Raw genomic sequence first — 26,184 nt, forward strand, 5'->3', positions numbered from 1 at the left:
AATAAATATATAACTTTTAATTTAATAATTAATCATTATAAAAAAAATATAATTGTTCTTAAAATAACTATCATAGTTATCAGAAGGTGTTTTTTAATTATGACATAAATATGATAATATAATTTAAATAAACTAAATATTAGTATTATTATTTAAATGTTTGGACTTAACTTAAATATTATGATGGTTATATTATTTTCTTGAATAAATTTTATTAGTAACTTTTTTTTTATTTATAATAATAATGTTTTATATACTTGCAAAAGCAAATTACACTGTATTGAGCGCTTAGTCATTGGTGTATCTTACATAAAAATATATACATGTATATTATATGTTTTTAAGAGACTATCGATATAACATTCATGCATAAAAAAATTTACATTCTTTTAAACATAACCTAAAAATAAACTGTCGTAACATCTAGTCATATAACAATTATCTTAAAACTTCACACAAAGACACACGCTTAAAAATGTTAACGCAGGGAAATATATCCTTAAAATATCGATACCAAAAATTTAAATTGTTGAAAGAGAAACCGTTTTTCAGGAAAACAGAGAATTTTTTCATTAATGTAAAGAAGCAAAGTTTATAGTATTATATATTTGCTTGTCGATGGATGTCGTTGAATAATTCATACAAGTTTTTTTCTATGTCACTAATATATATAAAAAATGAGGATGTATGATAAACAATAATATATTCAACCACCATAAAAAAACATACACGGTCAGTGCCCCTCCTAATATTTTACACGTGTTCAAAAATAATACTTATTATTCAAAAATAATACTTATTATTTTTGAACACGTGTAAAATCTTAGGAGGTTACCAAAAGGTCTATACGGAAGTGGTAGGCGCTAACTTCATATTTAAAAAATTAATACAATTTCTTGAAACAAAAAGTAATGAAATTTATTTATTGTTATAGATAAATAATATACATGTGCCGTTCAGAGATTATACTTTAAATACGGCAAATGCCATGCAGTTATGCTAAAATAAGACTTCAGTTTTGTCTTATAACGTATTATATATGATCAAACGAACTTCTTGAAGTGAAGTCCAATCATTATTATATAAGTCACTTCATTCGAAGACATAATTAACCAGGTAGTCCTTTTATCCTAAAGGCACTGTCCGCACGTTTAGAGAATCGATTTTCAATCGATAATTCAACCTCCTTTTTTAATATATATATACTTATTCTATTGAACTGTCACTTGTCACTTCATTCATGTTTAGAGATTTACCATTAAAGATTAGTTAAAAGTTTTTTTTTCTTTTTTTTTTTTTTTGGTTGTGGATGGGTAGGAACTATGTATTTGTTATTTTATGTACCTCAAATTCAGACAATATAATGAAACAATTCAGACAATTGTTTCATTATATTGTCTGAATTTGAGGCCAACATTAGATCTAGGGCTATTTCAGTCTTAGTCTTTTAAATGCTTCCCTGAGAGCATCACGGCCTCCAGGGAAAAGCTGCGGTGGGCCCGGTGACATGATGTGAAATTGGAACATAAAAGATCTTTCTTATGTTCGAAGATCATAATATCTGATATTATGATTATTCTTTTAAAGAGTAAAAACCAAGCAAGTCCGGGCTAATACGGTAGCTTTGTTACTAATGTTTTTTTTTTCAAAACTCCCCAACATGTTTTAGAAGTATCAGTAAGTAATTCCAACTTTAAATTCATATCATTTAGTTTAGTTTTCTTTCAAATTTTTTATATATTTTAAGTGCTAAATATTTCTAGCATTCGAGGGTTATTGTTTATAACCAACCGTCTTTGACTGTTGGTTAAGAAGCATTAAGTACTCCGATAAACTGTGATAGTTCTCTAATGGAACATTTTGGCAATAAAATAAATTTATTGACTAAATGCAAAATTCCTAAACTTTTTTCGTTTGGTAAACTTAATGTAATTTTTACCGTGTCATAAGCAAAACTTAAGAACTTACAACCTGTACTGGCTCAAGATTGCAACAAAATTTAATTAAATAATATAAAATTAAATTTAAAACAAAACCAAGATACTGAAGCAACTGTTGACATTGTCTTGGTATTTCCTATAAATAATATATCATCAAGATATATAAGTGATTTGTAGCCTTTGTTACGTAAATAGTTTATGACTCCTTTCATTAATTTCGTAAAAACTCTAGATGCTACATACATACAAGCTATATAAATAGCAATGCGTTAAATTCATAAAAATAAAATCCCATCAAATTGAAAAACGTAGGTATTTACGATGTAATTTTAGTATAGGTATTAATAAATAGGCTTCTTTTAAGTCTTTATTTGCCATGAAACCAGCTTTCGGTACTAATTTGGCTGCAGTTCTATGGTCTTTGATTTTAAAATGTGTGGTATCAATAAATGTATTAAAGATTTGAGGTTTAGAATAAATCTTTTTGATCCATTGGGCTTAAGAGCTAAAAATATACTAGAGCAAAAATCATTTTAGATCTACTTACATGGAAATACAGTGCATAGATTTAGTATTTTATTATTTGATTGTAATATGTCAACCCGATCATTACCAGAAAACAAGTTCTTTGGAATTGAAATTTGTCTAGGATTTTATTAAACAGTATTGCATAACCATCTGAGTCACACTCGAGTATTTCTGTATTATAAGTTACGTGAAATCAACAGTTAAAATAGTGTTGGATTCTTCCTGCATGTACCTTTATTGCTGACCCATCGCACATAACTGATTGCTCTGCGTGGGCGGCTACTGTTGTGTATGTAGTGCCCATAAATTGAGATCTCCGATTTGCTGGAGCACCTTAGTTTCTTAGCCCTCTTCGCCCCTTCCCTGCTCGACAAAAAAACGAGGAGGAACTGTCCAGTTTTCCGGCTGACGTAAGTAGCTCGTCGATGCTTGAAAATGTACATAGACAATGTTTTTGGGTTTGAATGGGGCTTTTTTATTTGGACGCCTTTCTTTTCAATCGCTTTTGAAGCTTTAATCTTTTCGGAAAGTTTATTTCCGAAAAGCATATCGTCGCGTTCCTAATCTTGCATTATATTTATAAAGGCCTTGTCTAATTCCGGCAGAATGAGCTTCTTTTATTGCTTCAGCCTCTGCATGATGTGAATCGAATAATATACGTCAACTGTCGCTTAGAAATTTAATAGCTCGAAGTCTATCTTTGCCGTCATCTAATACCAGTTTTAAGCCTTTATTAAGCGCAGCTATTCCCTGGCCTAGCTATTGCTGAACTGCTTCTATTTTCTTATCCCGATTACGGGTAACCTCGGCCACGGCCACCAAAATTTCAGGATTTAATATTGGTGCCTGCAGTAATGGACAGTTTTTCGGTATTTTGCAGTCTTTTACAAGCTTTTCTTTATTTTCTATATTTAAGCCCTTTTTTAATATAGGCAACCAAAGACGCGAGAGTTTCTCATGTATGTTAGGCCCAAATTTTGGAACCTCTTCAGTAATCTCTCCTAAGGCGCAAACTCGGGAGCAGTCGTTTCAATAGCAAGCAAAGAAGTTGGTTCTTCACTACAATCGACATTATCCTCATGGTAATCGATGGTGTCAACGTGACTACCAGCCTCCCATGATTCTTCGTTAGGCTCACCATTATTAATAGTTGTTAAAAAAACCATTATTAGTTGTCTTAAAAAAACCAGGCAATGTGAATTGTTACAATAAATAAAAATTTGTATCATAAATCATCGTAAGAGCCTAAAATAGCCTTCGTGAGGATACACGATCCACCTCCCGGCATCACATGGCTTGTAGGTAAGAAGCAACGTATTTTGCTTTCGTGAGGATACACGATCCACCTCCTAGCATTATGTACTTAATAATATAATATATAATTTAAACGAATTTATACTCGAAATAATGCGATTTTTTTATAATCATTATATACCCGCGTGTCAACCTCCAGACGTGATTATCTAACATTTTTAATGTTATTATAATTATCGCTGAATAATATGTTATAATTGTATAATAATTCAAATAGCAATTAACTGGATTGGTCGGAGTCTGATGTCGAGGACAAACTCCTATTGCGTTGGCGTTATTTTACTACAAGTTTTTGGAGTTTACGCCGACAGCGTCGAATTTATTAGTCTTTTTCTTTTTAGACATAATAAAAACAATATTTTTTCACTAATATTGCTAGGAACGTGCGAACGTTGCCTCGCTCAGAAAAAAGAATGAAGTGACAAGTGACAGTTCAATAGAATAAGTATTCTTAGAAACCAGATCAGAAGGGATTTTTTTTAAAAACAAAATTACAGAAAACTAGATAATAAATTTAATCAATTTTACAAAATCACAAACTATTCGACAATTTTTACTAATGAATTTATGTAACAACAATTCTCCTAATTTAATTCAAAACTAACCCTAGCAACACGACACTAACAAACTTAATCGCAATGGATTACAAAAATAACACAGTATGACACCAATCGACTGAACACACGATAGCAAAAAGAGACCTGTCTACCGTCCACCCTCTTTTAAATACACTTTCTCCCATTACTACCCTCCTATATTCCTATATTATATATATATAAATATATTAAATATATATATATTCAAATATATTATATATATATAATATATAAATATATTATATATATATATTAAAAAAGGAGGTTGAATTATCGATTGAAAATCGATTCTCTAAACGTGCGGACAGTGCCTTTAGGATAAAAGAACTACCTGGTTAATTATATCTTCGAATGAAGCGACGAAAATATAATTATATTCATATAAATACTCATATAATTAATACATATTTTTTATCAATATGCTTTGAAAAAACAGGATACTAAAACAAAAACAATAGAATAAAAAAACTAAGACGTCTGAAAATCGTAGGAACAAAATTTGTTAAAGAACCTGTTTGATTTTAATATTACTGTCAGTGCGAGTAGAGACGTTTATAAATGTAGCAACCAAGTAATTTCAAGCATATCGTTTTTGGTATCGGTACAGTTCAACAGTAAGTGAAGGACAGGCAACATGTTTATATTTTTGTTTTTCGTAATCTTTTGTTTTTCAAGTGGCATCCAGTCGAGTAAGTATAAAAATTGATATTATAATATTATTCTCGTGTTTAAATTGAATTTAAAGTTTTGGAGCTTATTTCACCTCGCAGCTCCAATGCGTTTTGGTGATTATGGCAAGTGGCAGAATTTCAGTGTATAGACACACATGCGTTTTCCCTCCCAACGTTTTATTTCTCTGCCAAGCAGGAGATGAATTATAAGCACAAATTAAAAGCACATAAAAATCCAATACCGCTTGCCTGGTTTGAACCTGCTATCATCGGGCTATAACTGGGCCATCTCGTCTTAATTAAGTACATTTAAATTAGCCAAGTGCTATTAATAGTTGGCACTGTTAACATCCCCTCGGTGCCTCAGAAGGCGAGTATAAAGTATATAACGTTCCGTTCGTGTAAAATTTCCGAATTAGAGTGATGGAATAAAGAGTGCACTCGTGTTTTTTACCGAGTGCACCCGTTGTACCGAGTGTGCACGTATTTTAAACACAAGTACACTGTTTTCTCTTACTACAATATGTAATAATTAATAATAAAAATGACTATAATCGATCAGAAGGGAACCATCAGTGCTCTTAAGTAAATTAAAATTTCTTTATTAATTAAAAATAGGTTCTCACAAACATCCTTGAAGTTCGGTTTGAAATGTCCATCCTCGCAAAAAGAACCGGTATGAAACTCAGTTAACAATATATTTCTAGAGGAAATTTATAAAACAGTTAACTGCGAACACATATTATTGTAAATTTTTCACTATGGTAGAAAATGATTTGTTGTATTATTATAACTTTTGTTGGTTTTGTTGGTATAACTTTTGTTGCTATATAAAATATATAAAATAAAAATATAATGTTTAATACATTATATTTTATCTTGATATATGATTGTACGAACCTATCTTAATATTCAATCTTTTAGTTTGTTATAAATTTGCAATTGTAGTCATATTCTTACGTGCCTTTTAATACATGGTTAGAGATATATTTATATATAAATTATTTATTTATTGCACTTTTATTAGTCTTATTTAATGTTACAATGTTTTAGCTATGTGATTTAATTTATGTTTTATTTTTATTAATTTTTTGTTTAGTTAATTAATTTTATTTGCTTACACACTTGCTTGTTGTTATTGGTGGAAACTAGGCTGATGTATGTATTATTTTATTTTGTATACTTTTTTATATTATATAAACCCTTAAGCAGCTTATTAAAATGTATGTCAAGTTCAATGAACAACATTTGTTTTTAATTGCCTTATTTTTTGTTTCATTAAAACATAAGTATAATTCTTTTTATGGAAGTCAATTTTTTTTGACTTGTTTTTTATTTAAATGTTACATCATTTGTTTGAAAAAGATAGGATAATAAACTGAGTCGCCTTGGCAAAGTCTGTGATTTTATTTAGTACTAGGCCCCTGGCTTCGTTCGCGCTTAAGTATAAAGAAAGGATAAATAATTGTTAGGAAGTCTGTGATTTTAAATTAAGAACAATGAAATGTCATTTCTGGTTAGAAAAAATTAAGATTTAGGGATTTTTTTATTTTTAGATTGATGATTACTCTTTTAATAATCATTAGTGAACTTACTGTGAATCCCTGTAGTTTTACTTAATATAGTTTATAGTGACTAAAAAGGATTGAAGAAAAAAATATTTTATACAAATCTTCCGATCTACGATATTATATGATTGCGTTCCTTAAATACCCTGGCATCTATCCACGCTGTTGGATATAATTAATGCTGTAAATGAGCAAGCGTACTAATATATTTTTTATTCTATTCTATCAAACTCAGGTTAAACTAAATTATTAAACGCACTGAAAACTTTATTTATAATAAATAATCGAAGCACCTCTTCGTAAATGGTGGTAGGGCTTTGTGCAAGCCCGTCTCGGTAGGCACCACCGACTCATCAGATATTCTACAGCTAAACAGCAATGCTTAGGATAGTTTCGTTCTGGTTGGAAGGATAAGTAAGCCAGTGTAACAGGCACAAAGGACATAACATCTTCGTTCCCAAGAGGAGGAATGGTAAATATTTCTCACATAGTCAATGTCTAAGGACAGTGGTGATCATTTAACATCAGGTGGCCCATTTTTCCGTCCTACCTATAACATAAATAACAATACTAGTTAAAAATGGAATTCTTTACTAATAATAGAGCTAGTAAAGAATTCCATTTTTTTGAAGTACGACAAAGAAAGGAGTTGCCAAATTTCTTTGTGCGCGATCGAATTGATGTCACAGTTAGGCGGTGACATCGAGAGCCAGCATCGAGAGCCAGCGTAGATTTATGAAGGAAGGGGGAAAGCAGGAATTACAGAGAATGATTCCTCAGAACACTCACCGTGATACAGTCGATAGAAAGCGCTCAGCGCTGCTATCTCTTGACGCAATTATAAAGACTCGTGGGTGTTTGTGACGTTTTCTTTATACAAACATACCTAACATAGTGAAGTTCGCTTAAAAAAAAGAATTACTTGCACCTTCTTATGAGATATTGATAGATATTTCTGTGGTTTAGGCTTTGCGTTGATGTATCAGTCAGTAAAAGTCATAATATGTGTATAAATATAACAACAAAATACGTATGTTTTTATAACTTTTGACAGACACAACCGATTGCGATGAAATAAAAACTAAACGAAACCTTGAAATACTTCTTATAATTAAGTTATTTCAATTTGTAGTGTAAAAACAGGACAAACAGACAGCTATGACCCGTGTGACATGTCCGATAGCGGTGGTAAAAAACTGTCTGACGGCGGTCTACTGGTTGGGTGGAGCTCGGCCAGGGTGTTCGTGTTGGAGCAGCGTCCTCTGCACTGCTTCAAGTGCATGAGTCTTGGCCACACCAAGGCACTCTGCCCATTTAGATCTGAACGACGGGAGGCTTTGCTTCCGGTGCGGCGTCGATGGCCAAAAATCGGCGGTCTGTACCGGGAATCTGTGCTGCGCAATTTGCGCGGGTGTTGGAAAGCCCTCCGGGCACAAGATGGGATCGAGGGAGTGCAACCTACCCATCACGAAGGGTAAGGTGATCTTAGGCACACAGACCACCACCAATGTCGGACAGCTCTAGGCCGAGAAGAAAGCTGCAATGTCGACATGAGCGCAGAACTCACCTTCCTTCAGACAAATATAAACCACTGCGCTGGGGCTCAGGATCTACTACTGCAGTCCATGGCAGATTGACCTGGCTGTGGCCTGTGAACCCTATTACGCCCCTTCCCTACCTCATTGAGCAGGGGACTTGGACGACACCGTGGCAGTCCTTTTTCGGAATGGAACATATCCTCCCCCCTCATTGAGAGGGGCTCGGACTACGTAGTGGCGGGGTGGAGAGAGTACGTAGTAGTGGGAACGTACTTCTCCCCTAACCGCTTGGCAGAGTTCAAGACATATCTCGGATCGGACAGAGCTGCGGTGGCCAGGCAGTCGGCGAAACCTACTCTGTTTCTCGTCGACTTAAACGCGAAGTCACGCGCCTCGGGCTACCCCGCCATGAATCCGTTGCGTTTTTCTAGTGTGAAAAAAAAGGACAAATAGACAGCCTGACAGACAAAAATTAAAATAATTGAATATTTTGGTAAATCACAAATAGCCATATTAACTTTAAAAGAGGTAGTTATTTTGAAATCACAGACATACACTTCAATTTTATTTATATATATAGATTTCCTTAATAACATTCAAACTTTATTATTAAAGTATATATTTAAATAAGTTATGCTCGATTTTCGACTACTGAGCGATCACTAGTAATAATAGTTACGCATTCCCATAAAAAATGAACAGGTTCTATGTTTGAAGCGTAAACAAGTCACTTTAACTTCATGAGTAGATGTGTAATTAATTTTAGTAAATATATAAAATATTTGTATTGCAAAACACTTAAAATATATTTATTTAATTATAATTAAATAAATATTAATGCGAGTAATCCAAATCGAGTTATTTTTGAGTGATTTCTTTTTTCATTTCTGTTTATTATTAGATGTACTCTAATAATTATAGTATAAATACAGTACAGTAACAGTTTGTGAATGTTTCACTGCTGAACTAAGGCCTCCTCTCCCTTTTTGAGGAGAAGGTTTGGAGCTTATTCCACCGCTGCTCCGGTTGGTGGAATATACATGTGGCAAAATTTCAGTGAAATCCGACACATGCAGATGTCTTCCTTCACCGTCAAGCACAAAATGACTTATAATAACAAATTTAGCACATGAAAACTCAGCGGTGCTTGCCCGAGTTTGAACTCACGATCATCGGTTAAAATTCACGCGTTATTTCCACTAGGCCATCTCGGCTTCTATATAATACATTTAATACATATTTAATATTATTTAGTGTACTAATAAAATATGTAGATTTTGCGTCTTAACATTATATAGTACTCCATCTAATTAACTTCTCGATAACCATGTTGCATCTGTTAATGGTGTGGTTGTAGTCCCGCGCGCCAGTCAGCTGGCGGTTACATGAACACACGGGACGGCTGTTCTAGAAATACGTATCATTGTTATAGCAATTGCATAAAAAAACAAATATAAAGCTAGTTTTGTATAAACGATCGTTTACAACCGCTACAAATATTTATATTCGTTAAATCTGAAAAATTGCGACATGATACACTTGCAGAAGGAGATCATTTCCAACTAACACCTCTCACTACCGACCATGGCGTTAATCAAGTTCAGTAACGAGGGGCAGGCTAGTCTAACTACAAGACGTAAACATCTTTTTTTTAATTTTGGCACACTTACACTGGTATTAAAGTATAATTATAACTTCAAATATTATACATAATATATATATTATAATATTGATTACGTTGATAGAAACATTGACAAACATAACATAAATACGAATAGTTTAGAAATTTGTAACACTGCTTCTGTCTTCGCAGTTAAACCATGATTCCTTGGTTTCTACGATGAAATTCCGCCAAATTACTTTTAGCTTTGAAAATTAGTAAATTTAAACCATGCTTAAAATAACTTTGATTTAAGATAAAAAGTGCGGGGTTAGCATCCGTTCATTACCTTTCGGATAAATAATATTTTTTTATTCATATATAATTGATTTTCATGAATGTTTAAAGTCATGCTCTGAATTATTTTCTCTTTTATTTCAGGTAGTTTAATATCGAGCTTTACGTCACCATGCGACATTAGTGATCAATCTTGCGTTAATAAATTAGCAAATATTCTTCTTCCTCATGTATTTACTGGAATACCGAATCTCGATGTCACTAGCACTGACCCTTTATTCATCGAAGAAATTGTTGGAGACATATCTATATTGAAATATAAATTTTTTAATAGTACCTTCATTGGTTTTAACAACTGCGAGGTGTCAAATTTGCAGTAAGTATTATAGTAAAGTAGTAACAAATGCTGAAAAAAAATTGAAATTCTAAAGAAAAGTTTTAGGGTTTATGCGGGTTGATAATAAACACAAAATAAACAGTATTCTGTCTTAAGTTAAATAATTGGTCAGAAATTTCCGAGATGATACGAGATTTTTTTCATTAAAATAAAGTTTATTCAATGTAAAACAGTAACAGTATTCAATGTAAACAGTAGCAGTGAGCTTCCGTAATTAAAATATAAATAAACGTTCATATGTTCGCCATTCATCATGTCTATCCATGTATGTCATTCATTATGATGAAAATTTGGCGAGTTGTTACTCACAGAAAGGTTTCTGTCCAAAAAAACTACGTATTTTCTTTTTCTGTCCTTCAATATAAACCTTTATGTAGATCCTTACTACCCTTGTGGAGCTGGAAGAAGCTAATAAACGATACAATATATTTTTCAGATTAGACAAGGAATTCACAAAGGTAATCTATGATCTTATCTGTCCGCATTTTACTATGGATGGCAAATACGAAATAAAAGGTCGTCTTATATTGTTACCAATAGAAGGGAAAGGAGATTCCCATATGAATTTCAGGTAATCAATATAAATTATCTTATTTATTATAATACAGTATAAAATATTTAAGGCCTTTTTTTAATTATGTAACAATTAAAAATAATTTTAGACGAAACGTTTAATTTGATTAATAAAGGCAAACCATCTGCATCTTATACTCTAAATATACGTTTCGACTTTCGTCGTTCTCGCTTTTCGTACTTTGCCTTTTACTGCTCCTCCACTTCATAGAGTCATGGCATGAAGTCATATTTTGGCTAGTAACTTTATTTATAATTGAGGCTTACCAACTCAATCAATCGATTGCCATTATCAAATCGGATTTGTAGCTGTTCATTATAAATATTATATATACTTTTGGTAGGGCTTTGTGCAAGCTCGTCTGGGTAGGTACCACTTACTCATCAGATATTCTACCGCAAAACAACAGTACTTGGTATTATTGTGTTCCGGTTTGACATCAACATCTTAGTTCCCAAGGTTGATGGCGCATTGGTGACGTAAGCGATGGTTAACATTTCTTACAATACTGATGTCCGTGGGCGTTGGTGACCACTTACCATCAGGTGGCCCATATGCTCCTCCGCCTACCTATCTTATAAAAAATAAATATATATATATTTATCATCCAGAAGTGAAAACTGATTTTAAACAAAGCTCGAATTTGTCCCTTTAATAGAGTACCAAATCATATAAATTGATGTAAATAACTCAATTACTCTTAAATCCAAGTAACATTAATGTAACGCTATTGTTAACCAAGGATTTTCCTAAAAATATTATATTAAAAAATGTTCATACTAAGACTTCCATCATATTCAGCCCACATTAATCCACTGCTGGACATAGGCCTCCTCACAGGCGCGCCAGGTCTCCCGGTCCTGTGCTAGTCGCATCCATTTAGCACCCGCCGTCTTCCTAAAATCTAATACTAAGACTTTACAGTACTATATATAAACGGTTTATATAAAAGCATATTAATTACCGCGTTCATCACAAATATTAACTTTGTAATGTTAGTATAGATATAATACTCTAAAAGCATTTATTTATAACAAATATTGATTTGTAAATATTTACAGAAAAATATAAAGTAAACGTTGACTCAGACTTGAAGACATTCATGGGAAAAGATGGAAAAATTCATGCGCAAATAAAAAACTTCAAATTGAAATGTGAAGCGCTGGAACCGTTATATTTTGATTTTAAAAACTTGTTTAATGGACAAAAGGACTTATGTGAGTATAACTATTATTGTTTGTAAGTTTTTGTGTAATATCTAATTCCTAAAACCACCAAAATATTCCATATAACTCTGATTTTCACCAATAAAAATATGGTAGTTTTTAACTTCCAGTGTTAAATGGATGGATGCCTGGTAATTGCTTGTTATAATTGGATTCAATTATTGATACTAAAATTTTGTTAATTTTGAAAAGTTTCATAGGTGTGTGAACATATAATACGTACGTGTGTTTGTGTCTTTATGATTGCAATTTTCATTACACCGTTACACCCATTTCGATGTGGTGTTGAAATGTGACATAGGTACACTAAAATTATTTTTAAATACAATCAGGGTTTTAATTTTAATTGATCATCGTTTATATGTTCCAGCGGATGCCGTTCACAAGTTTGCTCACGAAAACTGGCGAGAAGTTACTGAACTAGTGCAAGATCCGGTTTTCTACGCTATAATGAGAAAAAATATCGCCAATACAAACAAGTATCTTAAGCACGTACCACTTGAGGAGATTTTTAGTATTTAAACAATATTTTGTCGGTATGTCAATGGAACATGAAAAATGATTAAATAGAAAATAAATATCAGTTAGCAAAAAGTGATTTTTAACAACCAAATAATTATCATGCTATAATTTACCAATAACAGTTTATCTTATTACTCGTAAGGTACATCAACTGTTTTCTAAAAGACAGTACCAATATAACTTTAAACATTCAAAAAACATAAAAAAGTAGATCTCTCCTAAATCTGATTTCACGCATAAAACTCCATTGCAATAAATAACATCACCGAACATGAAACTGTCATCATTGACTAAACGCTGCGCGTTGGTATCACATCTAGCCATAAAAGAACAATTATCTCGAAACTTCACACGAAGACAAACGCATAAAAGTGTCAACACAAGGGAAAATATTCTTAACATATGGTTCTAAATATTCCGTGATACAAAACGAAGAGCATCATCTCCATTTGTAAGCAACAGTTTTTATTAAAATTAATCAGTCATTTATAGAACTTTAGGAAAAAATATAATCATTTTCTTACGTAGAAAATCTGTACGATTTAAATTTTTTCGTAAATATGTCGTTAGGTATTTAAATTAAAATTGGGTTGGTTTACTTGAATATGTTCTACCGCCAATCTACAATGCTTAGTATTGTTGTTTTCCGATTTGAAAGATGATTGAGCCAGTGTGACTACAAACACAAGGGACATAATATTTTAGTTCCCAAGGTTGATATCGCTTAGATAATGTAAGTGACGGTTAATATTTCTTAGTGTCAATGTCTATGGGAGTAGGAGACTATTTTTGCATCAGGCAAGTTTAAAAAAGCTTATAAATATATTATCATAATAAACATAAACGCCCTAGGTAGTTAAGAACCCTCAATCGAACCGGCAAACAATTTATCCGGAGCCCTGCTAACTGCCAATCAATAACAAACCGATTTATATACCGAGGGTTATACTTACTATAGTAGTTAAGTAAGTACAAAATATACGTAATGGTTCCTTATTATATCATTAACTTAGACTTGAGACTTAACATTTATATATTACGTACATATATTTATTATTCAATATTGTATTATTCGTAAATTTAATGAGTAGATTTTATAAATTTATTATATAAGTAAATAATAATATTACTAAAAATATTTAACGAACATTACTAGATTTAGTTGGGCGTTTTTGTGTTTATTTTTTTTAATATCAAATCCACCAATGACTAAGAAATATTACTGTTATTAAAATATTAATTTCAAATTTTTACACGATAACTCTTATCTTCATTTTCCTATATCGTTTCTACGGATCCCCAATACGTTTCAACTATAAGCCCCATTTGTACATTTGTAAATCGCAGCAAAATATTTCGTAGATATCATAGCGGTTTCGGCACGTGCCAAGACCATTTGTGTGACGTTCAGGATTTCTCGTGTAAAACTACTAACGAATGATCTGCGGTTTATTTGAAAGGGGATTTTAGGGGAGCACACTACAATTTCTCAAACTTTTCACGAGTTAATTAAATGACGATATTAATATTCTCTTCGCTTTAAATCCAAATTATTTTTTTAATTACCTACCACTGCGATTTTTGCGTAATAATTTATGTTTGTTAGTGTCATTAGCTTCATTAGTTCAAAATTTTATTAGATTAATATTAATATTAAAAAAAAGGCGAGATGGCCCAGTGGTAAGAACGCGGAATCTTAACCGATGATCGTGGGTTCAAGCCCGGGCAAGCACCGCTGAATTTTCATGTGCTTAATTTGTAATTATAATTCATCTCGTGCTTTACGGTGAAGGAAAACATCGTGAGGAAACCTGCATGAGTCTAATTTCACTGAAATTCTGCCACATGTGTATTCCACCAGCCCGCAATGGAGCAGCGTGGTGGAATAAGCTCCAAAACCTTCTTAAAAAGGGAGAGGAGGCCTTAGCCCAGCAGTGGGACATTCACAGGCTGTTACGATTACGACGATTAATATTATAGATTATTAGATCAATCATCACTATTTTTGAAGCACAAAGGAAACATGTTTTTCCTTTCTGAGACAAAAATAAATCTATTTGCTTATAGATAGTTAAATAGTTGAAATACATTACGTTATGCTTATATTATACCAAACTTAAAAACTTCAATTATAAGTCAATTTTACTTGATTGTTTGGTCTTGAGCAGAGTCATCTGGATAGGTATCATCCATTCATCAGATATTTTACCGCCAAACAAGTTTTGGGTTGAAGTTTAAGTAAGACAGTGAAACTACAGTCACAATGGACTGGATGGATGGACAATTGGTTGTACACTGGCAGTGTCAGGAATGGTTAATATTTCTAACAGTGCCAATGTCTATGGACAGTGGTGACCACTTACCATCAAGTGGACAATCTGCCCGTCAGCGTACCTATTTCATAAAAAAAAGTTGAGAAACGCTGTCTTCAAAATATATGCATCGAATATGAAACACGTATGTTTTGTTATTTCGCTACCTGAGTTTATCTTTACGTTTCTTTTGTCTACTAGCTGCTTAGGATAAAGGTCACTAATCTGATTTGACGTAAAGGTTAAAGATCACAGAAATATTTTGTATTGTTTGTGGATTATAGTCTGATTCTTATATATATTTCATTTTATATTGAGATAGGATTTTGAGGGTAACCTCGAAATTCCAATTTAAGATTTTATAAGAAAGAAGAAAAATAGCAAGAATCGACAAAGATTGTTTTAATGCTATGAACGTACATGTATGTCTTTAGCTAGAATTTAAAAGATTATGGGTTTCAACTATCCATTTGAGAGTTAGGGCCGTCATATGTCTGGCGTGAAAAAACGCTCAAGTGTATATTGAATGAACCAAAAATGCAATGATGATAATTAATTAGCAGTTTAGCTTAACAGATTGATTGTTATAAGCTTAATATTGAAAAATGTCCGAATATGTGTTTTGAAATTGCCAAACTTAAACTGGACGTTAAAAAATAAATACAAGTAAAACTTAATAATAAAATGATATTATAATAAAATTATCTTAACAGAAGCTTTAATATATAAAAATTTATCAAACAATTGTTTAATATTTACTAAGAATGCACTCAACGATCCCGTGTGTACTGAAATGTGGAATTGTGTCTATTTTTATTTCTCAACAGTTTGTATCGACAACTAAATCATAACGAGACAGTTTTTGATAACACAGAGTCTGTAACGTATTAGTTAAACAACCATTTAATCTGTTTTATACAAGTTTTTTTATTCGTATTATTTATTCATTATTCGAAAAACAGAAAGGCAAGTGGTTGCTTTCACTACATCCTTATATTAACGTGCGCCACCAACAGTGACTAACTCGATTACACTAACTCACTCTTTGCTATGGAATAGAAAATTATTTTGTATTAAAATAACCGGTGAATGAAAAGTATTTTCTTAGTTTATTACCACTATATCAACAGCTGTGGAACCAGCTTTCACCGGCGATTTTTCCGAATCGATATGACATAGATCTTTAAGAAAAAAACCTACAGTCGGGCAACGCCCCGGCAAGCCCTCAGGTGTTGTAGGTGTCCATGGGCAGCGGTAGTCACTTTCCATCAGGTCACTCCTGCCCGTATGCCAACCCCTCCATACATTAAAAAGTAACCTGTAACCCAACGTAGAAAACCAGAACAAGACAATTACAACCGACAATTGCTAAAATATAGTTTTTATTCGCATCTGACAATAATGTGTACTGTTTAGCCTAAAGATTGACTGGAATAGAAAAGACATTAAATCCACCTTTTGTTCCATCTGTATATTGTGGTGGCCAATAAAGATTTATATAAACAAATAAATATTTTATGTTTCAAATCTGACGTCAGCAAAATATGAGAAAAATATAATTACTATACCAAACACATTACCAAACTACATAAGAAATAAAAAAAAATCTTTTTGTAATTATATTTATTCAATTTAATTATATTTATCATATTAATTACCTGTCTGAATACTAAGTAAAATTTAACTTGACGAGAAAAAAGTATGTTGAGTCATAGACACTGAAAAAATGGTCAAACTATATATAATGATTGTCTTGGATTTTTATAACACATACTGTATTATATAAAAATTTAAAAAAAATGTACCTGGAATAACTAAATTTGCTATTTTAAATGTTTTATTTTTAAATGTTTTTTTAATGTATTATTATTATGAGTTTTATTAAAAGTTACAGTATGTTATACTTAATGTTCATTGTTTTGACTTTGGGTATGACGGATAAAAATCCATACTAAAAGGTCACACTAATCTTCGTTTCGAGTCATTGACCTATAAATCTTATCTAACCATTAATAGAGGATTCAATATTATGAGACTTCAGCCGATTTAACAATTTAAGATATTTATATAAAATAGTTTTATATTACATTTCATATGATTTATTTATTTAATATAGAATTTTCAAATCACTGAATCCAGTTTCAGTTATTTTTACGGCAATTTACTCCGTATGCATTTCGGGGCTTCAATTTTACTAGCCTGTTCTGTTGCGAACTCTGGTGCAATAACAATATTGTAATACGACCATTGCAATATGGACTTTATCCCAACCCCGATACAATTGAATTTTGGCTTTACCGAGTAAATAGCGAAAAAACAATGTTAGTTTATTTTATACCATGATTGGTGGTTGTCACAGAGAAAACCATTTCGTGTCGCATGAACCTCGCTATTAAAATCAAACTGTGATGTATTGTTGGAAATTATTTAAGTTTCATGGAGGAAAATGCGCTGTGCATGCATAAATAATACTGATTAGACGAACAAATCACCGGCAAACCTACAGTTTGTCACGTAATTTGTCGTGTGAATATTATAATTATCTTAAGTAAGAAATACGAATGCAAAAGCATGTGTTTTATTTTTCATTTAATATAATATAATCACGCAGCTTATGATCATTTATTTATGTACAGTTGACTACTTAATGAGGTGGAACATGTGGATTATATCCGGAGGTCATGTTTTGTCAAGTTTAAACATGACTTAGTTTTCATGTATTTTTGTTTTTCGTAAAATAACATGAATATTTCTAAGAAATTATGAGAAACGTACATCGTAAATATCCAATGAACTTTTATTTCACACAGAGAAACCTTTAGAACAATAGAATATGGGAATATTACTCACTAAAATCCCTGCAGCAACACCAAGCCAAAGCAATCTTCGCACAACTTATCATTAGACCTTTATGTTAGTGCTAGTTGTATGAAAACTGATAAGCTTCTAGCTATGAGAACTCTCAAACGAAACACCAGTCGAGCTACAAATCAGCCATCTCAAATTTAATTGGATCAGATACAACCTTTGAAGACCAGGACTATATCCTCAATGTGAGCACAGGCGTCTTTAACAATTCTGGCACCACTGGATGCAATGGCAGTCAAAGGCATCGGAAAAATGTGTAAGGAGATGAAGCGCGGAGCTCAAGACTCAGTGGGTTGAAGGAACACATTAGACGTCTTTTGCCCCACCTAGGGCAAATAGGAATCATGTGAGTAAATAAAACTTTTTACACAAAAGGGAACTTTTCAATATAACGCATCCTCTTCCATGCTGCTACACTCGTGGCTAGGCATGATTATGATTGAACTATATTCTATGATTGAACTAAAGAACTTGTATTTTATATCGATGCGATAACAAGAGCCAGAGATATAACAATTAAACCACTTATGAAATGTATCCTATGGAAACGAATACGGAACGAGGATTCAGTAATGAACAAAAATCTGCATATTGAGGCTGCGGTCATATAAAGGTTTTTGTATTTTAATTGTAAATATACATATTAATATTAAAAGACAAAAGAAAAATCAACGCTTAACATATAACACATTATATTGACCCCAAGATCAAATGAATTTCGAACAACGATAACGGATAAAAGCTTGAGAAACAAGTAATTGCTTAAAAGCGAAAACCCTCTTTCATGTCGATTCTAATGAATATATAACACCTAGCGTGTGCTGACGGGGAATTAAAAAAAGTAATTCCGCAAACAGCTAACATAACAAGGGGTACTCGAATATGCAATCGTATGGTCTAAGTCAAAAAAGTGATCCATATGACTAGAATGATTTTATTTAAAGGCCTTTCTAAGGTTGTGATGTTTTAAAAGCTAAACCCTATCTATAGATATCCACGCAAGAAAAATTGGCAATCGCAAAGTAATATTACTCAACTTATTATTTTTATTTTATTCTAACTCTGCACTAGGTATTTTTGCAAGAAAAAAAAACGGTCATAAGCGTAAAATAAAACGGAATTTCATAAAATGTATCCTTCGGATTTTTAGTACGTGTGTAACCAATACGTCTTGAAGCAGCAGGAATATGAGCTTACTTCACGTTTTATTAGAATCTTAAATCAAGACACTCAATAAAAAAAAAACATAATTATAGTTAAAATAATTATTTTCCTACTGTATTTTAAGGCAAGAAAATTTTTAACGTGGTCTCGTTTTATACTCGAATCTTTACATTTAAGATGATTTCATATTCCGTTCACATAAAATTTTCTCTCGTGGCTTAAACTCAAGAAAATGTGAATGTAATGAAAAAACACAGCCGCTTTTAGGCCTTTGTTTCTAAAACGTGAACTGGACAGAACAATTGGGTGTTTTTCTTTCAAAGAACGATAGATGCCCTGGGCTTCATCAAAGTTTTTAGCTGAAATATTTACTCTACCCACTTACTGAAAGCATTTTTTACGTTATTTTCTCGAGTTTTTGATTAACCCTTAGCATCAATTTTTTCTCGCAAATTGATTAAAGTTACAAAGCGTTGTTTATACAAAGCAATAAGCCCTTTAGTAACATATTATAGTTGATTTGAACCTTTATATACTTCATATAGTTTATTCGGTGCAAAAGCATGATTAAGGTAGGACTTATGTTTTTGTATAAGTGTATTGACGCAGTGCACTGTCCATTTATTCACTTACACACACGGCTGAAAAAATTTCAGGCACACGACCAAATGTATGTACGTTTTTATTACGATTAACGCTTAAGCACCGTCATTTTTCAATTTCCAGACTGTTACTGAGAATTTCTTGATAAAAAATCCAATATTTTTATTGGTAAGGGATATGATTCCAGGAATTTTCCGCTTTTAAAATAGCTAAGTCAACCAGCCGCGCCGCCCGCGGCGTCGCTAGGTATCCTATACCTGCTCCTCCTCTTACATGTATTATTCTATACTAAAGTAGACGGCCAAAAATTATATTGACAGCTGTTACATGCTCAGACTTAGCTGCTACAGCTGTACATCTCTGTACAAGCTGGGGTACATCCCAGCTTGTACAGAGATGATATCTTGGTCATTTAATAGAACATACTTTCTATGTAAATAAAAAAAATTAAACTATGCAGTGAATAAAAAACATGAAGATTCAAAAATATGTACTTAAAAATATTAACGTTCTAGTGTCATTAATGATTTTACGATTTTCTCCTTAAACTTATAATCACGAGTATGTTATATAAGGTATTATTAATTATGCCTCACTTGATAAGAAGTCGTCAGATTTCATGTTTAAAACGTACAGCGGTTTATCATTAAATGATATTATAACATCATATAATAATAATTTCTTGATATCGCGCTTAAAACTAGGAAACCCGAACAGCAAAAATCGGCTTTCTAGAAACGACTATGAATGACATTACTCAGTTGACAGTTTGAACTTTATCTGATTGAGTGTTGCCATTACATACATATAAGTCAAATAATTCCCGCTGTCAATATTTTAATGCTTTATTCTTATCGTATTATACGCTCCGTGTATTTAATTAATAAATATAATCATTTTTGTCATATATTTTACTATTCATAAAATTTAAAAAATGCGTGCCAAATTGGGAAATTATTGAACATTATATAATTTTTTAGATTTATTTACATTTTACTTTGTCATAATAAATTTTTTTTGACAAAGTAGAATCAAACAGAAAATGTTCGATTGAAATTCTTCTTCTACAATTTTTTTTCAGAAACTGCTCTAAAATGTAAGAAGTTATTTAAAATTATTTCTTATTAATATTAAATTCATCGTCAAACATATGTGTATTGTGTTTCGAATTTCGTCCTTTTCGAGATTGATTGCTTGAGTAGTTCAAACAAGAGAGCGTAATAAGCAAATAAACTTATTTTCGCTTTTATTATTCAAATAAGTTAGGATTTTCAAACCAAACAATATACCTAAGCGTTGTTACAACTGTATATAACCGTTTAATACGAACTTTAACATTTGTAACACAATAAATAATAAAAGCGTTCGTGAATTTTATACTCCTAGTATAAAATATAATACATATACGCAATGCGTCTTGCATGTGCAATCACAGTTGAGATCAGTTGAACACTACGTTGATATTAATTGGTGGCACCCTCCGTATTAAGTACACATATATAGCGTCGTATCATATATACCCTGTATACAACGGCAATGCTTCTCAAACTATATGAACTTAATCGAATCACGATAAATATAATTTAAAATGAAATTTATTGACATGCTGTGGAATGTTTATTGTGTAAAAATTTAAAAGTTACATTGGTATTTAGATGAATTTACATTATTTTAAGTTACAATAATTTATATTAATAATAATAATAATAATAATGTCCTCCAGACCGATTTCACGGCGGCCAATCTCAAGAGAGGTTAGCCAACTGTGCAGGAGATATTATAGTGCACAAGTGTGTGCGCAAACGCAGGTGCACTCTCTATTCCCTAACTCTTATAATCCGATGGGACGGCAATCCGACACGACCGGAAAGAGTTCAGACGCAGGACCAACGGATTTACATGCTATCCGAGGCACGGAAGTGTACACACCTCCAACTTCCAGACTCGGGGCTGCTACTGAGAATTTTCTGACAGAATAACCCAATAACTTTTTATTCGCCCGACCTGGGAATTGAACCCAGAACCTCCAGGTCTGCGGCGCTACATCAAGCCACTAGACCAACGAGGCAGGCAATTTATATTATATATTAAACGATTGAATAAATGCAAAAAAAAACTGTCAAAAAGTGACAAACCTTACCTTTTTTGAGTATAATTATTACAAAAATGTGATATAATATTTAGTACATATCACAAACATACCGAACTACCATTCGTCATTGAAGTAACACTAAACAGTTTGAGAAGCACTGTATAGTAAAGTCTAGGGTTAGGGTATATCTACATACAGCGGCGTCTTTAATATTTCATTGCAATTGCGAATCACGATAAGTAAACAGTGACAGGACGCGTACTGCCTCCACCGGCTGAGGCACTGCAGAGGATCTAGTAATGTGCACAAGATACAAGAGGGAATAGCTAATTCACAGTGGAATTATTTAGTCAGCTGTTGTGATGTATTTTCAAATTACAATAGTTGTTGGTTTCATCGCTTTCAAATATGTATTTTTTTCAATAAATTTTAACTACTTTAACTTATAATTAAACTTATTGTAAGCAGCTACATATATTGTTATTTAAGGTAAAGTTATAAGCAATTTGTTTATTATTTTATTAATACAAAATACACTTATTTAATCTTTCATAATATCTTGAAAAAGTTAACTTATTATTTTATTATAGAAAGTTTTTATTATTATGGCTACCTCTCTAGAATTCAGAGTTATGGTCGAAATAAAAGTTTTATCATCTTATATTTTTTATCATTCGCAATCACAAGAAAAGAATAATGCGTAAAACGTTGAACTGTCGTTCCCCCTTATATATATTGTCTGTATTTGATACGACGGAAGCTTCGTAACGTGATCTTGTAATCTTACTCTGTGTCATATAAGTTCCACTAAAGAGAAACTGTTATGTACAAAATCTTAAAATTAATAATTTTATTATGAATATTAGTATATAAGCAATCGACTCATTACCTTTATAGTGTATATCTTTTGTAAGTAACTTACAAGATATATACAATATTTTTTATGTTATAGGCATCGGATGAGCGAATGGGCTACCTGATGGTAGGTGGCGCCACCGCCCATAGACATTGGCGATGTAAGAAATAATTACCATTCCTCACATCGACAATGCGCCGTCAACCTTGGGAACTAAGATGTTATATCCCTTGCGCCTGTAGTTACACTGGCTTACTCACTAATCACACCGGAACGCAACGAACGCAACCGGAACGAGTTTGTGGGTACACATGTGGTAGCTCAGATCCGACACACGAAGGTTTTCTTTAACCGCTGAACACGTGTTGAATTTTAAACACAAATTGAACATGAAAAGTCAATGATACTTGTCTGGGTTTGAAACCTCAATTTTCGGTTAAGATTCCCGAGTTTACTACTGAACCATATCTGCTTTCATTGAGTGCATATGTAAATTATATTTCGTTACGGAGCCCGGATAAATTTGTGTTTATAATTCATCTTGCTTGACGGTGGAGGAAAATATCGTCTGATGAAATTTGTCTAATTTTACTAATATTCTGCCACATGTGTATTCCACCAACTCGCAATTGAGCAGCACGGTAGAATAAGCTCTAAACCTTCTCATCAAGAGGAGAGCTTTAGCCCAACATTCACAGGCTGTAACTTTACGGAGCCCTTCTTCACCACATTTTATCAAATAGAATAGAAAGGTGATATATATAATTAAATGATACGGGAGGTCCGATTCGACCTTGACCCTTTATAAGTACAAGATGAGAGTAATTTATCATTCCGACGGTCACAGGTTACCGAAAATACAAATCATCTTTCAGGTCAGTGACCTAAGCTTTTACCCTTTTAATATGATTACACAATAAAACATTAAGGGTACGAATTGATAAAATTATATATAGATATAAAAAGATTTTTTTTTTACACACAGCCTTTTTTCTTTAGGAAGACAACTTAATACGTTAAAGGTAACAGTGAACTGATATAGATATTTCTATATATAATATAATTTTATACGAATGTATAAATTCGTAATACATACTTCTTGTACATTCCGGGCGGGACTCAAACCCGCAACACCGGAGCGAAAAACAAAATCACTGCCAACTGCGCCAACGGGCCAGTAATTGTAATATAAAATTAATGAACTATTTTAACTTTTGTAAAGTTCTATTTTCAAGTAGGATATATATAAATGCATTTGTGTATAATTACCGTACCTACGTAATTTAATATTGGGAAAAACATAACTACTGAGCTTCAAGTCGTTTCTTCTGATAAGACATTCCGAATATAAATTAATAATTCTATAAAATGACAATTCAAAATTGCATATAAAAGATTTTAATTTTGCAATCCTCAAATAATTATATAAATAAAATAATTACTTACATAAAGCAAAGCTGCAAAAAGAACTCATTACAAGTTTATTTTTGCATCGTTATTCAAATACTACCAAAAATTAACAATATATTAACAGCGCATCATGGAGAAGAGGTTTAGGTATGTTTTGTCGTTTTCTGTACCCCTGATAGCATGTATGCAAAATTTTAGTATGATTGGTGGAGACTTACTTTCACATTTATAATATTAGTAAGGACATCATAACTTTATTATCTTGCAATGAATACAATTATATGAAAGAATCGTCTAAGTGATCCATTGCGTTACACATTGTATAAGCTTGAGTCACCCAGGATGAAGAAACTTCGTAACTAAGCGTTCTGAAGTAACGGTACCAAGGGGGAGAATATTGGAATACATAAATCATTATCTTCATTAATAACGAGACGAACAATGAGCTAGTTTAAATTAAATAACCTCTAAATAAATTTATTATTGCAACCCTTGTTAAAAGTTATCATAGTTTTCGCAATAATAATAATAATAACCTGATCCCAAAGTAAGCAGAGCTTGTACTATGGAAACCAGACAACTGATATACTACATATACTACTTTTCTTTTGTAAATACATACTTATATAGATAATTACATCCAGACTCAGGACAAACAGACATGTTCATGCACACAAATGTCTGTCGTGGGTGGGAATCGAACCCACAACCTTTGGCGTGAAAGGCAAGTATCTACCAACCACGCCAATCGGCCCGGCAATAAGGTGTCGGATAAAAGTTTATCTCATATTTATCTATTAACCCGCATTGGAAAAGCATAGCAGTATTAACTCCAAACCGTCTCCTGAAAAGGAAAGAAAGCTGTAAGAAAGAGTTCATTACCATTTCGTAAATCGTACATGCATGCTAACCAACTGATTTTATATATATTTAATGCCATAAAACGCCTTGTCGTTCAAGGCAGAGTTGAAGGCATAAGACTTCGCGGTCGGGTGCCTAGGCAATGCACTGACCAAATCAGATCTGCGATGTCGATGGGCAATGGTTCCAGAGACCTGGCATTTCATCCATCCTTCATTTATCCAGTTCCTGTCGATGTTAGCGTCGTTTTGAAGTGATGGACTCAGGTATCGATAATCTAATATAATATTACATCAGTATTATGAACAAATTAATCACATGTTAACTCAATGTTCCTCCGGTTGAGATCCACGTGTTTTATCTAATCGGGTTTCTTTGGTCAAAACGAAACCGATGACTGATACTAGCGTATATAATATGTAACTTCACATATCGATTTTATCTTAACAAAGTAAGTCTAACTTTATAACGGCATCGACATTCTATCTCCTATGATTAATGCGCTCTGACAGGAATCATTAAAGACTCTTAACAACCTGTAAGCATCGTTAGCAGGCCATTTGCTAGCGTCTTTCATAAATAGTAAGTGAGTAAACACTTCCCTTAGGGTTATAGGAGGGCGCTATTTCATAGTAATTTAATGAAATGACTATCAAACGAATTTAATCTTTATGTTAAGGAGAAAAGGTAGAAATTTAATTGTGGTTCCATGATTCTTTAATGCACGGACATGTGCTTTGACTTCCTAGCGTTAAAGCTTGCGTTGTCAATTTCAGCAATAAAGGTTATGCAAAATAGGAAATTGGTTTCCATAACCATATCTACATATTATAAAATTTTATATATCACACAATTGATACAATATTTAAAGATTAATAACTTGCTACTATTGTAGATGTGGATTTGAACCTTGACGAGACCTTGAAGTTTAATTATTAAACATTTATAATACGTGTGTATTTGAGTACATATGTACGCAAGTCTGATCGAGAATGTTTTTTTCTCTCGCATAAATATTGAAAAGAATTTATGTTATCAATTCCCAAATCATTATATACGACGTGTGTTAAATAATAAATAAAATAATAATCGAATCGAATTTCTACCACGGCGGGATAGTGCACAAGCTTACACCACGCACGTATGCAAGCTGAGTATAGCTCTATAACTCACTCTATATTCCGAAAGAAACGTGAATCCAATACGATCAGAGAGTGAGATTAGGCGCAGAACCAATAGCTTTACGC

General features: G+C 32.5%; 1 protein-coding gene across 1 annotated transcript; it reads left to right on the forward strand.

The window, feature by feature from the left end:
* Window positions 1–9,739: 9,739 nt before the first annotated feature.
* Window positions 9,740–12,771, forward strand: LOC126772580 (protein takeout-like). Its single transcript, XM_050492983.1, has 5 exons — window positions 9,740–9,791; window positions 10,197–10,428; window positions 10,886–11,014; window positions 12,080–12,240; window positions 12,620–12,771. The coding sequence occupies exons 1-5, from the start codon at window positions 9,740–9,742 to the stop codon at window positions 12,769–12,771; spliced, it is 726 nt and encodes a 241-aa protein (XP_050348940.1).
* The last annotated feature ends 13,413 nt before the right edge of the window (window positions 12,772–26,184 follow it).

Source organism: Nymphalis io, chromosome 12 (assembly GCF_905147045.1).
Source record: "Nymphalis io chromosome 12, ilAglIoxx1.1, whole genome shotgun sequence".
In the NCBI taxonomy this organism is placed as follows: Eukaryota; Metazoa; Arthropoda; class Insecta; order Lepidoptera; family Nymphalidae; genus Nymphalis; species Nymphalis io.